Source organism: Nyctibius grandis, chromosome 1 (assembly GCF_013368605.1).
Source record: "Nyctibius grandis isolate bNycGra1 chromosome 1, bNycGra1.pri, whole genome shotgun sequence".
NCBI classification, from domain to species: Eukaryota; Metazoa; Chordata; class Aves; order Nyctibiiformes; family Nyctibiidae; genus Nyctibius; species Nyctibius grandis.
Genome location: NC_090658.1, coordinates 80,297,899 through 80,319,035, shown reverse-complemented (window position 1 = coordinate 80,319,035; position 21,137 = coordinate 80,297,899). Strand labels below are relative to the sequence as shown.

General features: G+C 40.0%; 1 protein-coding gene across 3 annotated transcripts in view; it reads right to left on the bottom strand.

The window, feature by feature from the left end:
- The window catches only part of PDSS2 (decaprenyl diphosphate synthase subunit 2), a 134,620-nt gene that overhangs the window by 58,354 nt on the left and 55,129 nt on the right, over positions 1-21,137 (bottom strand). For all 3 annotated transcript variants that reach the window (XM_068399977.1, XM_068399992.1, XM_068399983.1), the window contains exon 2: positions 20,474-20,605. In XM_068399977.1, coding sequence (XP_068256078.1) covers positions 20,474-20,605 — 132 coding nt within the window. The remainder of the gene's footprint in view (positions 1-20,473; positions 20,606-21,137) is intronic.

Here is a 21,137-nt window from a genome sequence, read left to right as displayed (position 1 = left end):
GTGAAATTCCCACTGACTGGAAAAGGGGAAACATAACTCCCATCTTCAAGAAGGAAAAAAAGGAAGACCTGGGGAACTACAGACCAGTCAGTCTCACCTCTGTGCCTGGCAAGATCATGAAGCAAATCCTCTTGGAAACTATACTGAGGCACAGGGAAATCAAGGAGGTCATTGGTGACAGCCAACATGGCTTCATCAAGGGCAAATCATGCCTGACAAATTTGGTAGCCTTCTACGACGGGACTACAGCACTGGTGGGTAGGGGAACAGCAACTGATGTCATCTACCTGGACTTGTGCAAAGCATTTGACACTGTCCCGCATCACAGAATCACAGAATGTTAGGGACTGGAAGGGACCTCGAAAGATCATCTAGTCCAATCCCCCTGACGGAGCAGGATTGCCTAGACCATATCACACAGGAACGCGTCCAGGTGGGTTTTGAATGTCTCCAGAGAAGGAGACTCCACAACCTCTCTGGGCAGCCTGTTCCAGTGTTCGGTCACCCTCACCGTAAAGAAGTTTTTCCTCATATTTATGTGGAACCTTCTGTGTTCCAACTTGCACCCAATGCCCCTTGTCCTGTCAAGGGATGTCACTGAGAAGAGCCTGGCTCCATCCTCTTGACACTTGCCCTTTACATATTTATAAACATTAATGAGGTCACCCCTCAGTCTCCTCTTCTCTAAGCTAAAGAGACCCAGCTCCCTCAGCCTCTCCTCATATGGGAGATGTTCCACTCCCTTAATCATCTTCGTGGCTCTGCGCTGGACTCTCTCTAGCAGTTCCCTGTCCTTCTTGAACTGAGGGGCCCAGAACTGGACACAATATTCCAGATGCAACCTCACCAGGGCAGAGTAGAGGGGGAGGAGAACCTCTCTTGACCTGCTGACCACACCCCTTCTAATACACCCCAGGATGCCATTGGCCTTCTTGGCCACAAGGGCACACTGCTGGCTCATGATCATCCTGTTGTTCACTAGGACCCCCAGGTCCCTTTCCCCTACACTGGTCTCCAACAGCTCTGTCCCCAACTTGTACTGGTACATGGGGTTGTTCTTGCCCAGATGCAGGACTCTACACTTGCCCTTGTTATATTTCATTAAATTTCTCCCCGCCCAACTCTCCAGCCTGTCCAGGTCTCTCTGAATGGCTGCGCAGCCTTCCGGTGTGTCAGCCACTCCTCCCAGTTTTGTGTCATCAGCGAACTTGCTGACAGTGCACTCTATTCCCTCATCCAAGTCATTAATGAATATATTGAATAGTACTGGTCCCAGTACCAACCCTTGAGGGACTCTGCTAGACACAGGCCTCCAACTGGACTCTGTCCCATTGACCACCACTCTCTGGCTTCTTTCCTTCACCCACTTCACAATCCACCTCACTACCCGATCATCCAGACCACACTTCCTCAGTTTAGCTGCGAGGATGCTGTGGGAGACCGTGTCAAACGCCTTACTGAAATCGAGATAGACCACATCCACAGCTTTACCATCATCTATCCACCGGGTTATGTCCTCATAAAAGGCTATCAAGTTGGTTAAGCATGACTTTCCCTTGGTGAAGCCATGCTGAGTGCCCCTAATGATCCCCCTGTCCTTGATGTGCCTAGAGACAGCATCAAGAACAAGTTGTTCCATCACCTTTCCAGGGATGGAGGTGAGGCTGACCAGTCTATAGTTACCCGGGTCCTCCTTCTTGCCCTTTTTGAAGACTGGAGTGACATTCGCTTTCCTCCAGTCCTCAGGCACCTCTCCCATTGCCCACGACTTAGTAAAGATGATGGAGAGTGGCCTAGCAATGACTTCCGCCAGCTCCCTCAGCACCCGCGGGTGCATCCCATCAGGGCCCATGGATTTATGGACGTCCAGGTTGCTTAATTGGTCCCTGACCCAGCCCTCATCTACCAAGACAGATTCCTCCTCTATCCTGACTTCTTCTGGGGCCTCAGGGGTCCGGGGCTCCTCAGGACAGCCTCCAGCAGTATAGACAGAGGCAAAGAAGGCATTCAGTAACTCCGCCTTCTTTTTATCCTCTGTCTCCAGGGCCCCCACCTCATTCATCAGTGGGCCTACATTGCCTCTAGTGTTGGTTTTACCTGCAATGTATTTGAAGAAGCCCTTTCTGTTGTCCTGACATCCTTGTCTCTAAATTGGAGAGACATGGACTTGATGGACGGACCACTTGGTGGATAAGGAATTGGCTGGATGGTCGCACTCAAAGAGTTACGGTCAACGGCTCAATGTCCAAGTGGACACCAGTGATGAGTGGCGTTCCTCAGGGGCTGGTATTCGGACCGGTCCTGTTTAACATTTTTGTCAGCAACATGGACAGTGGGATTGAGTGCGCCCTCAGTAAGTTTGCCGACGATGCCAAGCTGTGCGGTGCGGTCGACACGCTGGAGGGAAGGGATGCCATCCAGAGGGACCTTGACAGGCTTGAGAGCTGGGCCTGTACAAAACGCATGAAGTTCAACAAGGCCAAGCGCAAGGTCCTGCACGTGGGTCCGGGCAATCCGAAGCACAAATACGGCCGTGCGGAGAATGGATTGAGAGCAGCCCTGAGGAGAAGGACTTGGGGGTGATGTTTGACGAGAAGCTCAACATGAGCCGGCAGTGCATGCTTGCAGCCCAAAAAGCCAACCGTATCATGGGCTGCATCAAAAGCGGCACGGCCAGCAGGTCGAGGGAGGTGATTCTGCCCCTCTACTCCGCTCTCATGAGACCCCACCCGGAGTACTGCGTCCAGCTCTGGGGCCCCCAACATAAGAAGGACATGGAGCTGTTGGAGTGAGTCCCGAGGAGGGCCACAAAGATGATAAGAGGGCTGGAGCACCTCTCCTATGAAGAGAGGCTGAGAGAGTTGGGGCTTTTCAGCCTGGAGAAGAGAAGGCTCCAGGGAGACCTTCTAGCAGCCTTCCAGTACCTGAAGGGGGCCTACAGGAAAGCTGGAGAGGGACTTTTGACAAGGACAAGTAGTGACAGGACAAGGGGGAATGGTTTTAAACTGAGAGAGGATAGATTTAGATTAGATATTAGGAAGAAATTCTTTACTGTGAGGGTGGTGAGATACTGGCAGAGGATGCCCAGAGAAGTTGTGGGTGCCCCCTCCCTGGCAGTGTTTAAGGCCAGGCTGGATGAAGCTTTGAGCAACCTGGTCTAGAGGAAAGGTGTCGCTGCCTGTGGCAGGGGGGTTGGAACTAAATGATCTTTAAGGTCCCTTCCAACCCAAACCATTCTATGATTCTATGATTCTATGAATTTTAAGAACTACATTGGTCCATTAGGTAAGGGTGGGCAGAAACATAACAACACAAAGGCAAAGGATTTTAGAAAGCCTGTTATATTTTTAAGCAATATATTTACACAACCAGATATAAATACCTTCTAGTTCAGCAGTGAATAATAATACTCATGAACAGCAGCCATGGTTAAGATTTTATAGTCAGTAGGTCCAGAGAACTCGCTCTCAGGAGGGAAGGCAACAGAAAAGGAATGACGTAACTGATAAACAGCAAAGAGAATGAATCATCCTCAGTACAGAGTCAACTGAGAGTCAATATGCTTTACTCAAGTGAAAATACGCATTGCAAAAAAGATCAGTCAAGAGATCTCAGCTAGAATTACAGGAAGCAGACCATATACATACAGGACTAGGGACTCTTTCAGGCAGAAAACACTGAAGGTTTGGAAAAGGGTGGAAGAAGGGTGAAGGAACAGATCATCCTAAATAATCGGTTAAAATACAAGATACCACTGTGATCAAAAAGGCTAACAGGGTCCACTGATGACTTAAGGGAAGAATACCAGCAAAGTAGCATTTCAACCCTGGCTTTCCAATACCAGTAGAAGTCATTACTGGTAAACTTAATTCAGGAAGAATTTGGGAAAGCAGGAAAAAGTTTAGAGAAGAGTCACACTAACAATCAGAATAAAAGAAAACATACAAAGTGAGAAACTAGATATGTTTAATGTACAGAGAAGGCTGATACTGAATCTGTAGATTGACTTGGTCACAACCATTTAAAGAAGGTTTAAGTATCTCACTACAGAAAAAAAAAAAAATCAAGATAAGAAAATACTTGGATTATCAAGCAAAGATAAAATAAAATCCAGTAGCTTGAACCTAAGCAAATCCAGAGAAGACTAAGGTGAAGGCACTTGCCAAAAGCTATTACAAAGAGTAATGATGGATCCTCCAACAATACTACAATTGAAGACAATATCTGACGAAATCCCATTTAAGCACAAGTATTAGATCTGACTAAAGTTGGGGAAATCCTATGGCCTGTTTTGTAATCCAAGCCAATCTGATCAGCAAAATGACGTCTCTTACTTATTCATGTATTCATGAACCGTAAAGCCAAGGGAAGGAACTTTTCAGAAAATAAACAAAAGACAACTTGGATTTGGCAGCAGTTAATGTTAGTCCCCGTATCTGAAAACTTACTGTTGGCCAGCAGCCCATTTTCTTTTAAGGAGGTACAGATGCTTTCTGCATTGGGATTTCTGAATGCATTTATTTCAGCCACCTTATTCAGGAGACACAGCAAACCCAGAGCCACTTTGCCCATTACAGTCACCTCCCATTCCCAGCTCAGGAGCATCCAAAGCCACCAGCAGGCTGGGAACCACAGGTATATTGAGTTTAATTCTATCTTATTGCACATAGAGAATAAACATTGCAAAATTCATTTTAAGCAAGTTCTGCAAGAGGAAACAACCTACATTCAGGAGTCACGTCTGTCTTTCCACATTTAGGTATTCGCATTGGCAATGCAATGTATTTGGCCCTGTACTAAACTGGGAATATGTACAAGTATTCCCACAAAGAACTGGAGATAAAGAAAAACAGAGACAATCTACAAAATTATTTTATGTATGTAAGGGTGTGTATTTTATCTAAGTATATATATTTTCTTTAATTACAGTTTTCCATATAACCATTAGGGGGTTCTAGCCATGCATGTCACATCTATTAAAGGCAGCATGTCAAATAAGAGTTGACAATTACAGGCTATATCAATACACATTATGCCAGATGGTAATGAGCCATACACAAAGGGCCAGCCATCCAAAATAATCACACCATTTTCCACAGAAATGTTGAAGAGGTTATGGTTTATTACACAGTGCTCATTAGATATACAGTGGCAGCATTAGCAATTTTTCCTTCATTTGTGTCTCATTTAAGACTCTGCCCCCACAAGCCCAGTAAAATTAGTACACAAGGTTAAAATCATTATGGTCAGAGGGAAAAAAAATTAAGTTGTATTTTTATTTTACAGTAATGGTAGATCAAAGGTCCCTGAAATCTATTATTCTCTCAACTATTATCTAACACAGGATACTAAAAAGAATGAAATCCACTGTCATTTGCCATAAAGAAAGATAGCCTATTTTAAACGAGCAAACTCTATATTATTTAATTAATAACACGAAGTGAAAACAACATTTAGGTTGTGACACAAAGGGACAAAAGTCATAAAACTAAAAGCTGAAACTGAACTTTTGGCCTTGGCTTTGAACTTTCTCGTCTGCTTTTCAATTTGCTGCTTTAACAGCACAGCAATATTTAAGTGTCCAAAAGGCAACTCATCCTTCACAGCAGGTTGAAGAAACAGTTGTCTCAAATAACTAGAGTGCCATCTCTGAGAAAACTCCTGTAAGATATGATTTGAAGTACCTTTCTACCCAGCTGCATATGGTCAATTCCAGCTAGAAAATGGCTGTTGGAGACATTAATTTTCCTGCCTTTCTGTGTTTACAGGAGTTATGAGGGTGAAAAGATGTAACGAGGCAAATGTGAATATTTGTCAGCACAAGCAAGGATATGTGTATAACTCAAAACCATGCCCATGTTCCCCAAACCAAGTGACAGCCAGCATCTGGAAGTCAAAAAACTGCGAGAGAGAGAGGGAGGACTTGAGCACTGGACATGCCACCTGACAACACGACTGCAGAGAACTGGCTTTTCAGCCGAAGCTCCTCTTTTGAAGGATGTAGAGCATCATTCTGAAATCTGGGTCTCACATCTGGCAGCCACCCAGCTCACAAGACCAGGGTATCCTTATACCTCCTTCTTTGGCCTCTCCTGCTGAGCTATTCTGCCGTTACAAAAAATGCTGAATTATTCATTCAGCCAGATGGCAAGAGAGCAGAAAAGAGTCAGTCTCCAGGAGATTACGGAAGAGAAAGGCAGGACACCTGGACTCCAGTTCCTGCTCCATGAAGTTACTGGGAGAGAAACAACACTACATATTTGGGCATTCCCCACCTAGGCATCCTATATCTTTGTGTGAAGAGGATTTTTCTGAAAATTCAAGACAGAGGAGTACTGGGGATTTGCATCCTTTCAAATACTTGAGGAAGCCAAGCCTGGACTTCACCTCAGTGAATCCTTAGTCAGTGGCTAAAGAACGCGAAACAGTGTTAACAGCACATCTCCAGTTTGGGAATCCCACCTAGGTAATTTCCTAGTTAAACTAGCCAACAAATCTTATCCGTGTTTTGCAATTGTTCGAAAGATAAAAAGCATGTTTTATTTAATATGGCCTTAAAAAAAAAAAAGTGCTTACAAAATTAAAAAGAATTCCATTAATTCTGGCAATGTAAGTCTATGATAACAGGTACTGATAACTAAATACAGTAAACTGTTTTCTATCAACAACAATATTTTTCAAGTTCACTCTACTACCTGCCGTTTGTACAGTTCATTTTATTGCTGACAAAACTACTTACCCCAACAAGGTGGCATGTTTGCAGGGAGACACCAGCAAATATGAAACAAATACGAAACCTGTGCAATGTGAAACAAACGCAAGCTCCTGATTCATTACAAAATCCAAAGGGCATCAGGCTAATTTAAAGGTCTAAGCAGAACATACCAAACACGATGCAGAAGTTTTATGTAGTTATTTTCACGCTAAGTTTCCAGACAATTCAGAGTAGGTTTAAGTTCTCTAATATTGATTCAAAAATGGAAGACCAGTGGCCAATTCCAAGAAAGCTGATCACAAGCAAGCCCACCTCTGCACAACTACCACTGGTCTAGAAACAACAGAACCACCACTGTTTCTTTAACACAGCAGCACTACATTTTTAAAAACTGAAGGTAAAAATAAGATGCTTGAACCTGATGGGGTGGAATAAGAGCAAGCCAAAAGAAGAGTTTAAAATGGAGCTAGCATAAAGGTCATCGTTTTAGCTTCCTGAAGTGAGCAAGTTGCAGGTATTGTAAACAGGAGTCTAAAAAAGGCAAGACAGGAGGTGATCAAAAGCTTTGGCAACAGCTGCTATAGCATGGCCTTGGAAAAAATGGGATGGTATGATACATGATGCAAGGAAAGACGGTAAGACTCAGAATGCAATAAGGTATGTTGATCAAAAAAAATCAAAGGAAGAGGTATGAACTAAACGATTAATTTGTGGATTGGATGACAGTGCTGTCACCAAAGCAGAAATCAAAAGGAACACAATGATAAAGAAAAAGCATACTCTTTGTTATGGAAATGACCAAGATTCCTTCCCTTATGTCAGCAGCATGTGCCAGCCAGACTGCTTATGGACCGACTAGACACCATCCAGGATGCTCATCCATCCAGGATTACCCAGATTTGCTCTAGAGGCCCTCAACAAGAAGTATCCTCCAATTACATCTCATGTATCTATTCCGTAATAAATTTCACATCATGTTTTAAAAATTTTGATTATTCTGTGTTTTACTTAACCGAAATATTTAAATACTTGCACTAAAACCAACTGCAAGGATATGAAGGGAAATAAAAGGTCTCACTTGCAGGTGAACGGAAGAAACAGGCTATTAACAATTAATTTTATGACTATACTTTCTCTTACTTTATATTAGTTGTTTCTCAGGCCTCCAAGACTTTGAAGCATAGCTATCATTTTATTTGCAATGACTATGGGAGATGGTTTGAACCAACATAACAGAAATTCCCATTACTGTGTACTGTCAACTATGCAGAGACCACCAGCATGACTTATCACTCCAAGTGTTTCTCTGAAATATCTCTGAAGAGTTTGTCTATAATTGCATTCAATGTAGCTGAAAGTTAAGGTGCAGTAACCTTGACATTAAAGCTCTGCTGCTAATGACACTTGAAATACGCGGAACCTTTTTATGCAAGGGAAAAGAAGGTAACCTTTTTTATGCAGTGAAGAACGAACACCTGATAAATGAGCAGTCCTGTTAAGAGAATAGGTTGTTCATATGTCTAACTGCACAGGAAAAAGGCATTAAAAAGCAAAATGTGAATCACTAGAATACAGCGTACCAGATAGGGTTGGGGTTTATTTTATATATATAAATATATAATTTTTAATCACGCTTACATAAAACATACTGTATATTCTGAAATACCAATAAATATCCAACTCACAGAGGAAAAAAAATAAAATTAAAACATACACTGCTTGCACAACCACAGATGCCCCATACTATCAAGGAAACCTGTCCTATTCTGAACAGCTGTAACTGCCTTTATGTTAGTCAACAACTAAAAGTATGGTTATAACACCTGCTCTCCTCTCCCCTCCTGAACTTTCAGTGTTCAGAATTGGATAGGGACATTAATACCATATATTTAAATGGTTTATTATAGGAGTGTTTTTTGCTTTTCACAAAGCAGAAGTACGCAGCAGATGGATATTGCCTGCCACGTACAAGGAATGAGACTAATAGCTAAAGGAGACGGCAGACTTCTCGGAGACCTTGTCCTTTACACCAGGTGTGTTGACAGAATTGCCAGCAGGGAAAGGATAATAAACCTTTTGGAGCAAGGCAATGACTGCTGCTTCTGGGACCAGATCAGCACAGTAACAAGCATTTGGTGCTCTTGATGTCCGCAAAGTTTTACCACTATCGTTAGTATATATTTTATGCAAACGGAGTATCGCGTGATATTGAGAAAATGTGTCTTTTGATGAAAAAAAACTACCTACTACTACACCATTGGCATAATTTCCATCTATTTTTACCTTATAGAACTGATGTAAATAAGGTATCTGGAAATCTCATGCTTTCATTTTTTGGTCCTTTCATCCCAGAATGATTCAATCTACACATTTTAATAAGCAGCGACATGACATCAACCAGTTCAAGCAACATTAACCCCAAGTGAGCGATGGTGGAGACTCAGCTATACGCTAATAAACCACCTTCAAGAACAAACTTAATTTCTGCAGAATTCCTACCTGAGTCCACAAAATAGGATCATTTATTGGTTGCAGCCACTACTATAGTTTTGGTAAAATTCAATTTGCTGACTGGAACAGCACATTAATTTAGCTGAACTTTTTGTACTGTTTTTGTTGCATAGATATCAGAAGCCAGAATGAAATTTTAGCTGTAGGAGACTGAAGTAAGCTTTCCACAGAACACCGTTTTGGTGAAACATAACATTTATGAGAAAGAAATCAGAAACATTGTACAGTATCTGAAACTTTCTTATGTTCCTTCCCTTTCTGGAAATATTAGATGAAGACTTTATTTGACTACATCTTCTCTTTCCACAAAAATTTACAGAAATTGGGCCAAGTCTTTGGAAAAATTAAAAACTACAACTGTAAATACTTCAATGGACTTCAAGAGTTGGGCAATCAGGCCCCCAAATTCTCATGTGCGCTGAACATACTCCATAATCATGCTGTCAGTGCTGATCACCAGTTTTCAATTGCTGCAAACCATAGAAAAAAACGTCACCTTTTGATTTCTCTTTTGACTGCCTAAGCACCTTCTCAAATACAACACCATTAGAATACCATGTTGTATTCATATTCTTGAAATCTTTATCCCTAATTCTGTAACTCCTTATTCCTCTTCTCAAATCACTGGTCACTGTCATCCTATGTATTTCTAGTAACTTAAACTCAGAATGCAACAATTATCTCCAAATCTGGGCTTGCTAGTCTTGAAATCCATCCATACATAAAACCTTTTATTAACTTAAGTAACAATTTAACTTTCCTCTTATTCTATCAGCCAAGATGCAACATAACAAGGACTAACAGAATCCATTCCAATCTACTGAAATACCATCTCATGCTCATTGAAAGTGTTTCTGCAAAGATGATTCATTTTTATTAATGAATCATTTCTATCAGGTTAATTCTTGCTATTGTCCCTTAGTAATCCCTCTTCCACTACTGCATCAAATAAAAAACTTTGCTTGTAAAGATGAAGATCTACCATATGAAGATTTCAGCATGCACTTTTATCTCACAGTCGATGTCTACTTAAAAGGGAGTCAGTCCAAACATTTGTTACTCTCAATCCAGCTGTCACCCCCTGAAGAAAATTCAGTTTCTGAAATAAGGCTTTTTTGATTTGACATTCTTTACCAGAATTCAACTTAGAACCCTTTCTCCCCACCTTCAAAAAAGAAAACAAACCAACAAAACAACAACAACAACAAAAAACCCACAAAAGGTTCTTACGCAGTCTTCTCTTGCCTCTCTTCCTGTTTTTCACGCCAAATAAAATTTTTTATTACCTTGAACAGTCCTGGCTACAGCACTACAATAAGTGGTAAGTCATAACTTCTCTCTTTTTCCTTGTATTTTCCTAATCTACCTGCTGTCTGTATGCACTCACATGCCCATCTTTATATTGGAATATATTATAAATAACCAAGCTTCTCTGTCCAGCAGCACAATGCCCTGTCTACACCACTTGCAATAATATGCTTTTTTATTATTATTACTCTTTGCTTTAGAAGCATCTCAGAGCTGTCAAATTCCACATGAAAATCTACTGAAAGTTAAAGGCTAAATACCAGTGAAGTGATAAGAAATATTCGTTCAGTTAATGTATAATGTGATCAGGGTCCACAACACGCCGTTATTTCAAATGGAAGGGAATGGATGTTGTGTAGTCTTTATACAGCCTCATGAACTCTAAGCAAAAAAGGATACCTCTGAGTGAAGAGGGCATTGTTCATTAGCAAGTCAGGCCCACTCTTATTTATACTCAATCCCAAAACAATGTGTTACCACCACAGAAACAACATATTCCCTATACATATCCAAATATGCCAAGGATCAGTACATATTTTTATATACTTGTGGAGTATAATGAAGACCTTCTCAACTCCACTCCAGCAGGTGAAAAATTTTGTAATATCTTCAGTTACATTATATCAGAGTACTGACTAAATCATATTAAGAAAATAAATTAATTGGTACAGTAAGCCTCGTAATACTTAACTTCATATTGCTACAATTTTCCAAGTATTGCAGAAATTTGTATTGAAACTGCATAATTGCATTGTAACATTTGTCAAGGGAGAAGTTAATAGGTTGTGCCTAGGAAGAGGACAGCTGGTACTTCAGCAGATGGGAAAGCACAGGAGATATTTTGGGACTGTAGGACAAATAAGTTACATAGATACAGTTACGTAAGAACTTGCTGTGAAGCAATTGGTCATATTTACACCATAGTTCTGAGGGATAAGCAGTCCCCAGAGCTGTTGTGTGGTTTCATCACAGCACGGGATTGCACTTAGGTGATGATTGGAAATTTCTCTTCACAAATACTATTTTTTTTTTTTTTTAAAGAAAATGTGAAAGTTCTCAAGCAGAAATTTGTTGCAAGGGAAAGATTTTACAGCAAACGACCAAAGAACAGCTCTGGCGAAGTGCTCTGGCGTGCAGAGATGTCACGCCCCAGGAAGGCTGTACTGGGTCTTATTACCCACAGGTCACCTGGCCTTTCTTTGAAAAGTTGCCTCTGGGGTGAAGGCAGGACTTTCTTGCTTCCACAGCTGCTCCTGACCCACTCCAGAATTTTTTCAGTGCTGCTCTGGTTTTGTATGCTATGCTGCACATCATGGCAGTCCAGTACTCGCTTCACAAGCGGTGGGAGGAGGAAGCTCCACAGGAAAAGGGTGGGCTGGACAGACAGACAGCAGGCAGCATTATAGTTTCTCCAAGGTAAGCCATCCCTACTGTGCTTTCTATGATACTGAAAATTACTTCATTTTTAAAAAACAAAACAAAAACCCTTTGTAATGTACATACGAAGCTTACCTTGCTCAGCTATCTAGTGCTAAAGAGACTTATTTTGAACAAGATTTGAGTCCTGTCTCTCTGCACAGTCTTTGATTAGCTTTAATGAAGTGTCTTTTGGTTTATTCTACAGCATAAGGACAGGACCTTTTCTTATTCTACGCATAATTGCTGTATTTGCACAGGCTGTGTATGCTGAAAACAATAAAAAAGTTAATGAAGAAAAGTACTGGTTGCAATGAATTAGTAATATTGTTAGATTCTTATTTGGAGTTGATTTTTATTGTTGTGGGTGGAAGACGATCAACAGGCATATGTAATCAAGTTGTATGTGCTTTTCATCTCCTGAGACTCGTCTTGTAAATGAGATGAAGAATCTCACCAGATTTATCCTGGAGAGCAAATACTAAATAGAATAATTTAGAATAATTGTTTAGATTTCCTCTCACTAAAAGCTAATGGAAAGCTACCAAGGATTGGGAAACAAAATTATACATTTCTTAAAGATTATAAAAGACACCACTGCTCATATTTTGAGATACTTTTCCGGTTATCTTTCAAACAAATTATTTTGTCAAGAGCATCATACTTCTTAATGTACTTAGACACTGAATATTTTACGACCATGCATTTTCTCCTCCAGTTAATTGGCTAAGCTTTCAAAGCACATGCTAGTTGGGATACTGCACCTTCGATGAAAGCCAGTCTTCCAGAAGACAGGAGAAGAACAGTAAGTCCCAAAGGAAATAATTTTTATGATAAAGAGTCCTAATGTGCCCCAGTAAAGGTGAGGATTGATTGTTATGGCCTATTGTTACTATAATTAGAAGTCAAATACCAATTAGCAGTTCCATTAATAAGATTAATCTCCGCAATATCTGCAGCTGAGACCCAGGGCTCGTGTGCAATAAGGCAGTGTGAATTTAAAGTGCAACAGCTATTCTGCACTAAAGCTCCCAGTTTGAATACTTACACCAGACAAAAGAAAAAAGCTCTGCCTTTTTTGAGTTTTGAGTTCCTACGTACACTACTGGTCTTAACACATCTTTCTCATTTCTTGCTGCTTATTTTGTTTAAACCTGTTCTCTCATGATTTACATCATTGATGGAGATAGGTGCACTGCAGCGTGAAGTCTCCCAGACTCTGGTTCATAGCCACTCCTTCTGCATTGCACCAGGTCAGGGTAAATCTAATTTAGTTTTCCATTACAAGAAAACTCAGACAAGTAGTAATGGCAAAAAAACTTATTACAAATACAGAAGTCCTCTTCACATGATAGGAGCCCACGATAAAGTTAGGCATCATTTATTTACTTCAAAATATGAAGGTAAGAAACAGTCAAATTCAATCTCCCAAGTTAATACGCCATACAGTTCAGAGTACAGAAACTGAGAGAAGGGCAAGGTCTGAAGATGAGGTGAGAAGTCACACATTCACGCTCTTTGTCTTTCTGTAGTTACCAAAATCATGATTTGTATGGTCATTCTTTGATTTTATTTAATCTGAGTTTTGCCTTTTGCAATAACTTTCAAACAGAATTTGACCACAGATAAACCTATACCATGCAAGGCAGAAAGAAGGATTTTATAAAATTTAGTAGCAAACAGGTCAAGGCAACCTCTGTCATTTACACCGTAATAATACAATTAATCTCACCTTCACCAAAATTTACTGATGTTTGCCATGGCTTATTAGCCAAGAGGCTTTGTAATGGATTTGCATTTTCCTTTCTTCCTTTTAAATGGAAACTATCTGATTTCTTCATGTAGAACTATTAATTAATCAAATACAGATTTCTGTGGAGGCACTCACATTTCAGTTGGAAAGCAAGTTGGAAAGCAATTATGAAGAATTACAAACATTTTTAAGCTTGTCTACAGTAAAAAGAATTTACTGGCAAAACTTTATTGGTGAGCTGAGCAAGTGAAGATATAGCTTACACAGTAAAAGACCTCCTTTGCCAGAGTAACATTTGTCTGTTCCTAAACCAGAAGGTAGCCCTTTGCTATTGTAGTCATCTACTCCAAATGGAGATGTGACAGTGTTCTGAGTCAGGAACAGTATTATCATCTTTCCGTTGTTTGGTTGCATTCACAAGGACAGGACAGAAGCTACTTGCCAATAACTGGAGCTCTCGGGAAATGCAGAGCCCAAGGTGCACGTTCTTGTGGCGTATTTATTCTGTTCATCACTCTAAGTGGAATACCTTTTACATTTTCTCAATCTCCAGAGAAGGTGTGCTCACACCCCATACATTAGAAAGCAGAGTATTGCCATTTCAGATCCCTCTCAACCATAAAATCCCAGTTCAGCAGCAGTCCAGGACACATGCAGAAGTCAACAAACCAATGTCCATATGCGTAAATTTGTGCAGGCTGCAAGTCTCAAAAGCATACTATAACCAGTATATAACCTCTACACTTTTGACTACAGTAGTCCACATTTACCTCTACAGACTGAAGTTGTCCAAGGATCATCATTCACATAGGTTCAATTCCCTTCAATTCCCTGGAGGCAGCCTGATTGCCTTTCATGCATACAGCAATTAAAGACTGCTCTAACAAGCACAGCATCACCTCTGTTACGCCTGCCATGGCATGGAGAAAGAACAGATAGAGCTGCAGATGGCCAGTTGTCATCTATGAGAAATGGAAGAGATTCCTAGTGTCCCCACTAATACACAGCCACTTTCGGTGGCATATCCTTAAAACAGACAAGACCTTTACGCTTGTGTTCTCATAGTAGGCCTTGACAAAGCCCACGTTACGAATTCTGAAAATCTTGGGATGGAAAGTTCTTTGGCTATTTCAGCTCTCAAATGACCTTAAGGACACCTAACAGGCTAGATCATGCCAACATCAGTGTGGCCTCTTGTGAGCTACATATTCATGAATGCACACCACCTACAGCATTAAACATGGAGCATGAGGCTAAAGGCAGGGGGCAGAAAGTTCACTCATCTGTTTAAAACACATTTTGATTATCACCTTCTGAAGAAGATTATGTTCTTGAAAGACCTGACCTTCATGAAGGAAGCTAGATGAGTCTGACCTCATTGCTGGCTCTGCTTTGAGCAGGTGGCTGGTCTACAGACCTCCTGAGATCCCTTCCAACTGGAATTATCCTGTAAACCTAGATGTACTATCAGCAGCATCTGATTTATCCTGAAAGGAGGGTAATGAAAGGCTAAACTTTCTTTGAAGATAGCATAAAGCTCTTTGGAATCAGAGGAAGGAAATTAAATTAAGGCAAAGCTTTGTTTTCATATCTAGCAAAGAAAAGCCGGGAGTAAGCTATATGGAATAGCAAAGGGACAGAAAAGTGTGTCCTCTGTCGTTAGGGTCCTTAGAATGATGCCTACATCCTCCCGACTTCTTTGCAACTGAAGAAACTTCCAGAGGAAAAGCAACCAATGGATGAATGAATCCTCTGGTTAAGATCTGGTATTTTTTGGAGACCTTTAAGTTGCAAATCAATGTTCCTATAGAAAAGGTGAGAACAAGACGACTTTGGCATAGCCACAATGACAAAGAGCATGTGAAATCAGACTGTGTGACCTGTGTGTGTGTCTCCAAAAAAGGGTACCCAGGGCACTTAGTAAGAATTACTACTGGTACCCGATGAGCAAAAGATCCATCACCATAACAAGGAGTTGGCATCTGCTGCTAACTTCCACTAAAACTGGGCTTTTGGTGGAAGCAGCATCAACGCTAATTCCAAAATCATTACTAAAACACTGCATAAAAGGAGCATATGTTCATGAACACTGTCACTACAGTATTACCACCACTCTTCCAAAAGCAGCAGGAAGAATTCTGATTCAGAGACAAGTTTATCCAGTGAGTACCTTCTTCTTGCAGGAAAGCATGTTCATCTTGCAAGAGATTAATTCCTGGAACTTTAAAGGCCAGCTGCATCATCTGAGGGAGAAGAGGCACAGACAGAGTCCAATATTGATAGTACCAATCCAGCAATTTGTTTGCTGGATTCACCAGGTTTTAGTACAGATCTGAAATAGTACTTTCTATATTCCATTCTACACACACATAGACACACACTTGCTGAGTTTGGTAGAATAAAAAGGTCTTTGCCTGTCAATGACCATAGGATTCACCAGTGTTAATGCAAAGGCCGATTTGACTGAAAAAAGGATTTTTTTTTTTTTTTTGAAACCTCTGACAAGCATCCAAGGAAATCTGCAGAGCTGACTCCACGGATGCCAATACTAGAGGGTATTTTTGAAACTGGCACTAATGACAAAAAAAAGATGCAAAACGTGAGAGAGAAAAGAAAATAACTTCCTGTATTAGAGCCAAGGATACCTAGGCCTGAAGAAATGGTGCAAGTTTGTTCTTTGATGTCACTTGCATTTGAAGCTGCAACATAGAGGCTATGTCAGGAATTCATTACTCAATATAAAGTCAAGAAGATTCCTCAGCCCCCAGCCAGTACTGTCTGGCAGTGCCAGACATGAACAGAAGAAGATACCCCTTTGGCTCTTTCGTGAGAGGACCCAAGCCAGTCTCGGTATCTTCAACTGTAAGAATCTAGCTTCAACTATGAAGCATAAAGTTGTGAGTGTTCAGAAACCACTTGATCCTGGAGCTTCAATTAAGAACCTCATTTCCAGCAGCAAAGTCAAAGAACAGCAGGCTGCCTACTTGGCTTTCCAAGAAGGCAACAGAGAGGAGTGTCAGACTTTAGTATAATCACGAGTTAGGAAATGCATCTCAAAGCTCTTACAAAGCTCCAGGCTCCTGTGTCACATCTAAGGTGTTCTCTGATACTATTAGCATGATAAATTATCATTACTTAGATTCTGCCTAAACCCAAATGAGAGTTTTGCTTTCTCTTCAGCACAGGAGTAGGAAGGAGTTTCAAGCAAATACAGGACGCACACTTTGCTTGAATACAGGCAACGACATCAATCCTTACATGATACTGCTTGCATACTCTGTAATGAGCACTGCACTTCATCATTACATTTGCAATGCTACTGTAGCCAAGGAAATATTTTCCTAAAGGCTAAGAGACCAGCAGAAAGTTTCAATATTAGGAAATCTGTCCAGCAGCCGAAATAGAGCTGTTTATCATGCTGCTGCTTCTCCTCTTCGCCCTCTTTTGGGATCACTGGTGCCGAGCTGGAAGTAAAGTCAGGTTATTTTCTCTGCAAACAGGAATAAAGTCAGGTTGCTGGCAACATGATAGGGAGGTGGCGGTACAGAGTAAAGCATGTCAAGCAGGCTTTTATAACACTTCCCTCCTTATCTTCAGCACGGCCCGTAAGGCAACCAGCAGTTATTATGATATCCTTGCATAAAATGACCCCCACACCCCCAGCTTAATGTGGGCAGATCACGTCTCCTGCAAATTATGAAGTGCTAAAGCTGGAGGCAATGCTGGCCAGAGGCAGCACCATATAACTACGCTATCCCTGTTCCTGTAACTACCTAAATTGTAATCCTCATTATTCTGGAAAAGATTGCTCTCTGGTAGCAGGCATCATTTTTGTTCCATTGTGTACCCAGAAAAAACAGATGCCAGCTAAGCAGCTAGCTAATCTATTTTTATACATTTAGGTCAATTGTCCCATGAACTGACATATCTAGAGAACAGGAGAATAGGATAAAAAAAATTTTTTGCTATTCCGAATTCAGTTCTCAGTGTCTCTCTCTTTTAATTATAGTTATTGTATTGCTTGCTTATATTGTGATTCAAGAATATGAAATAGGGAGAAGTAGTTAGGCAGAACATGCCAGATTCCAGGATGAAAAAGTCCACCGTGTTTTTTTTGTGGTTTTCTAAGTTAAATAATTATCGCACTGTTACATTTTCCTGGTCACAGATTGTACGTTTAGTGTAGTATATAGTGCAGATATAGCTGACTGATGTAACCTGGCTATCCACTGTGGGACTGAATATTTAAAGAGAGCACAAGAGCTGGTTCCAGCACAAACAGTGGGAAAAGAAAGACTGGGCTGGTGCAATCGCTGACAAGTACTGGAACAACTCAGCTCATGCTCAGATTTCAGGAATGCAATTAATTAATCACTAATAAGTACCCTAAAATCAAGTGAGCCATATCCCAGCTAATAGACCACAATATAACATTCACAGCACGTAAGTATCACGCAATGAAGATGCTCATCATAGTGCCAGAAATAATATCTCCAGCAAAATATTATATATAAAGATGAAGTAACTATATGGCATGGTAACAAAAAGAGCTGTATAGTTTACAGCTAAGCTGAAAATCTGTAAGAATCTATTTCCAAAAAATACTTTCCAAAGTTGGAGACATACATGAACAATAAAGGATTAAGCATATTTCTTCACTTCATATCACTGAGGGATATATTTTGCTTTTGATATGTATGTCTAATATACACACCATATATAATTACACCGTAACCAAGACAGCAGACAAAAATGTACTATGGAAAACGATGTCCTTTTCTTATTATTCAGGAGAAAGCAGTTTGTAAAACACTATTTTTAATACATAAAACAAATCACAAAAGCCCATTAAGATCACAATTTTACATGCTGCCTGTTCTCTTAGCTTTATGCAATGGAGAAATCAAAATCAGAAACCAGACTCACATTTAAGAGTGTATTTGGATAAGTACCTTAAATAAGGAAAGGAGTCCAAAGTCAAAGGCAAAGCCCACAGCGACTGCAGTGGAGGGCAAGAACTGACCACTATGGCAACAAAATGAAACAATGCATCGGCATTCTCCCGGCATGCATCAGTTTGCTCGTATTTACACCACGCTACAGACTCAAAGTGTCGTTGAAAATCCATTTAAATTAACAACTTCATAGTTATCACTTTTGTAGACAGTAATGAACCTTAAGTGAACCTGTGTGGACGTATTTAAAACTGCTTCATTTTTGGAGTACCTTTGTAACTCTGAACTAGATATTATAATGGTTATTGACTTGCTCAAACTTAGATTATTAGGTTAGATTTTCAGCTGGTTGAACTGGCATAGTTCCAATGATGCCCATTTACACCAACTGGCTCATTATTAATTCAAGGTCTTATTTGCCCCTTAATGATTACTTCTACTAGTCACCTTCCCAAATGCAGCTTTAAATGCTCAAACATTACTTCCATGGTCAGAATCATCATACTCAAGAACTTAGTTATCAAAAAATAATGCTTTTTCTCTCCTTTTATGAGGCTCGCTTAAGGTAAACTTTTTTAATCATTTACAAAACAAACTAAAATACCTCCTGTGCCATAATTAACTAAGTAAAATTATGCTTTCATACAGCATTATTTGCATATAAATATAAAACTTTTACAACCCTAAGGGGACATTAAGGATGAAACAAAACAAGAATAGAATTAAACAGCTAAAGGGACAACACAGCCCTCCATAACAAGCCTCTTCCATAGCCTTGTCTTTTTTCTTACTTATTGTTATTTCTATCTGTACCCATTCACACATATTTTCCTCTTCTGTTATTTTAAGATGCCACATATATTTTAACACCCTTATTTGTTTGGTCTTTCCAATTTTACAATGCTATCTCTGCACTTCTAAAACAAATCAGGATACAAACATGTCATTAAGTTTGTATATCTTCATTTAATACATCACAGTGGTCAGAAACACAACTGAAAATAGGACAATCTGTTCCCTCAACCAAGCAACACTCACAATTTTCCAAAAGGATTTCAAAACTTCAAATTTTACAATTTTTCAACCAGATCCCATTTATTACTTCAGCAGAGCAGTTAACTGCCAAATATACAAAGGAGAGCAACCACTATTTTTGATTACTGTTGTTACACTAGTATTATGTCATTTAGTTTAAATACTTCAACAACATATTCAGGAACTCGATGGAGCTGAATTACTGCAGTGAGAGCCTGAGGAACCTTAATGGTAGGCTCAGTAATTCTGCTGTGACATTTGAGAGGTAAAAACTTTATTCTACACTGCTGTTTCGTGGGAAAATATCCTCCAAAGGGGCTACAGCAAAACCTGTGTTCTCAGTGAAACCAACTGGTATTCCACAAGACTGGCAATTTGACTCTGAAATTTCTAGTAAGTAGGTGTGTACCCCAGTAACACCTGAGCAACTCAAAATGAAAATGCTCTATTAAAAAATATTTTCTAGCATCTTTACTTTTTTGAATCCAAGTACCTCTCAATATAAACTTTCAACTAACTATCTTGATCCAAATGTTTTTAATTTTGTTGTGCCCAAAAGCCACAATAAGATATAGGTGTGGATATTATAAGAGCTATACAAAGAGTAGGAAATGGTTTTCACCGTGGAAAGCTTAAAAAAACCCTGAGGAACAGTTTTGTAATTAGGTAAATACTGATTTTCGTTAACAGCTGAGCAGGCTACTTGATGCTTCGATACCACCATGAAGTTGCCCATCAAATGTACCTTGGCATATCTTGCTAAAGAAACTTACTACATACCTGAAATAAATTCCACTGACCATGTTGTGCTGGAAAGAGAGGTCTGCCGTGCTGGGTCCAGCAGCTTTGGAAATAAGCAATACGACCAAACCTCGCATCTGTAAATTATTTCGGCTATCGTACACAAAACCCCTGCAGAAAGGAAAGAAAAAAAAAGCATGTTTTCACAATCCATTTTCACTGGTCATACCAAAGTGGAAAGAAAGACTCAGACCTCAAGCTACCATCATTTCATCAAGTCTTTAATATTGATGTTTGCATGTAAATAAGCTGCAATTATTAATCATGATCTCTTGTCATCTTTTACCTGACACTTACAATGAAATACTACCATTGCAGAGAAAAGCAAGCATTCAGGATTAAATCTTGTTTATTTCCAAGGAGCACCATATCTCCTGCATTTCATGTCATGTCATGAAAAGAGTATTTCAGAATAATTCCATGTGATCTACTGTAACAGGAACATAAGAGCTTTCAGTTTGTTGTTTGAAGTACAAAAAAGCCAAAAGAAGCCTTGTACTTTAAGAGAAGAAAGGGAAAGGTACAATCAAAAATCTATAACCTGCTGCAAGAAAACTGGTCAGATCAGAGTGGTTATGAACAGACCGCACAATACATACAACATGTCTAAGTATATTAGGAATAGACTTTGTAGAACCTGATG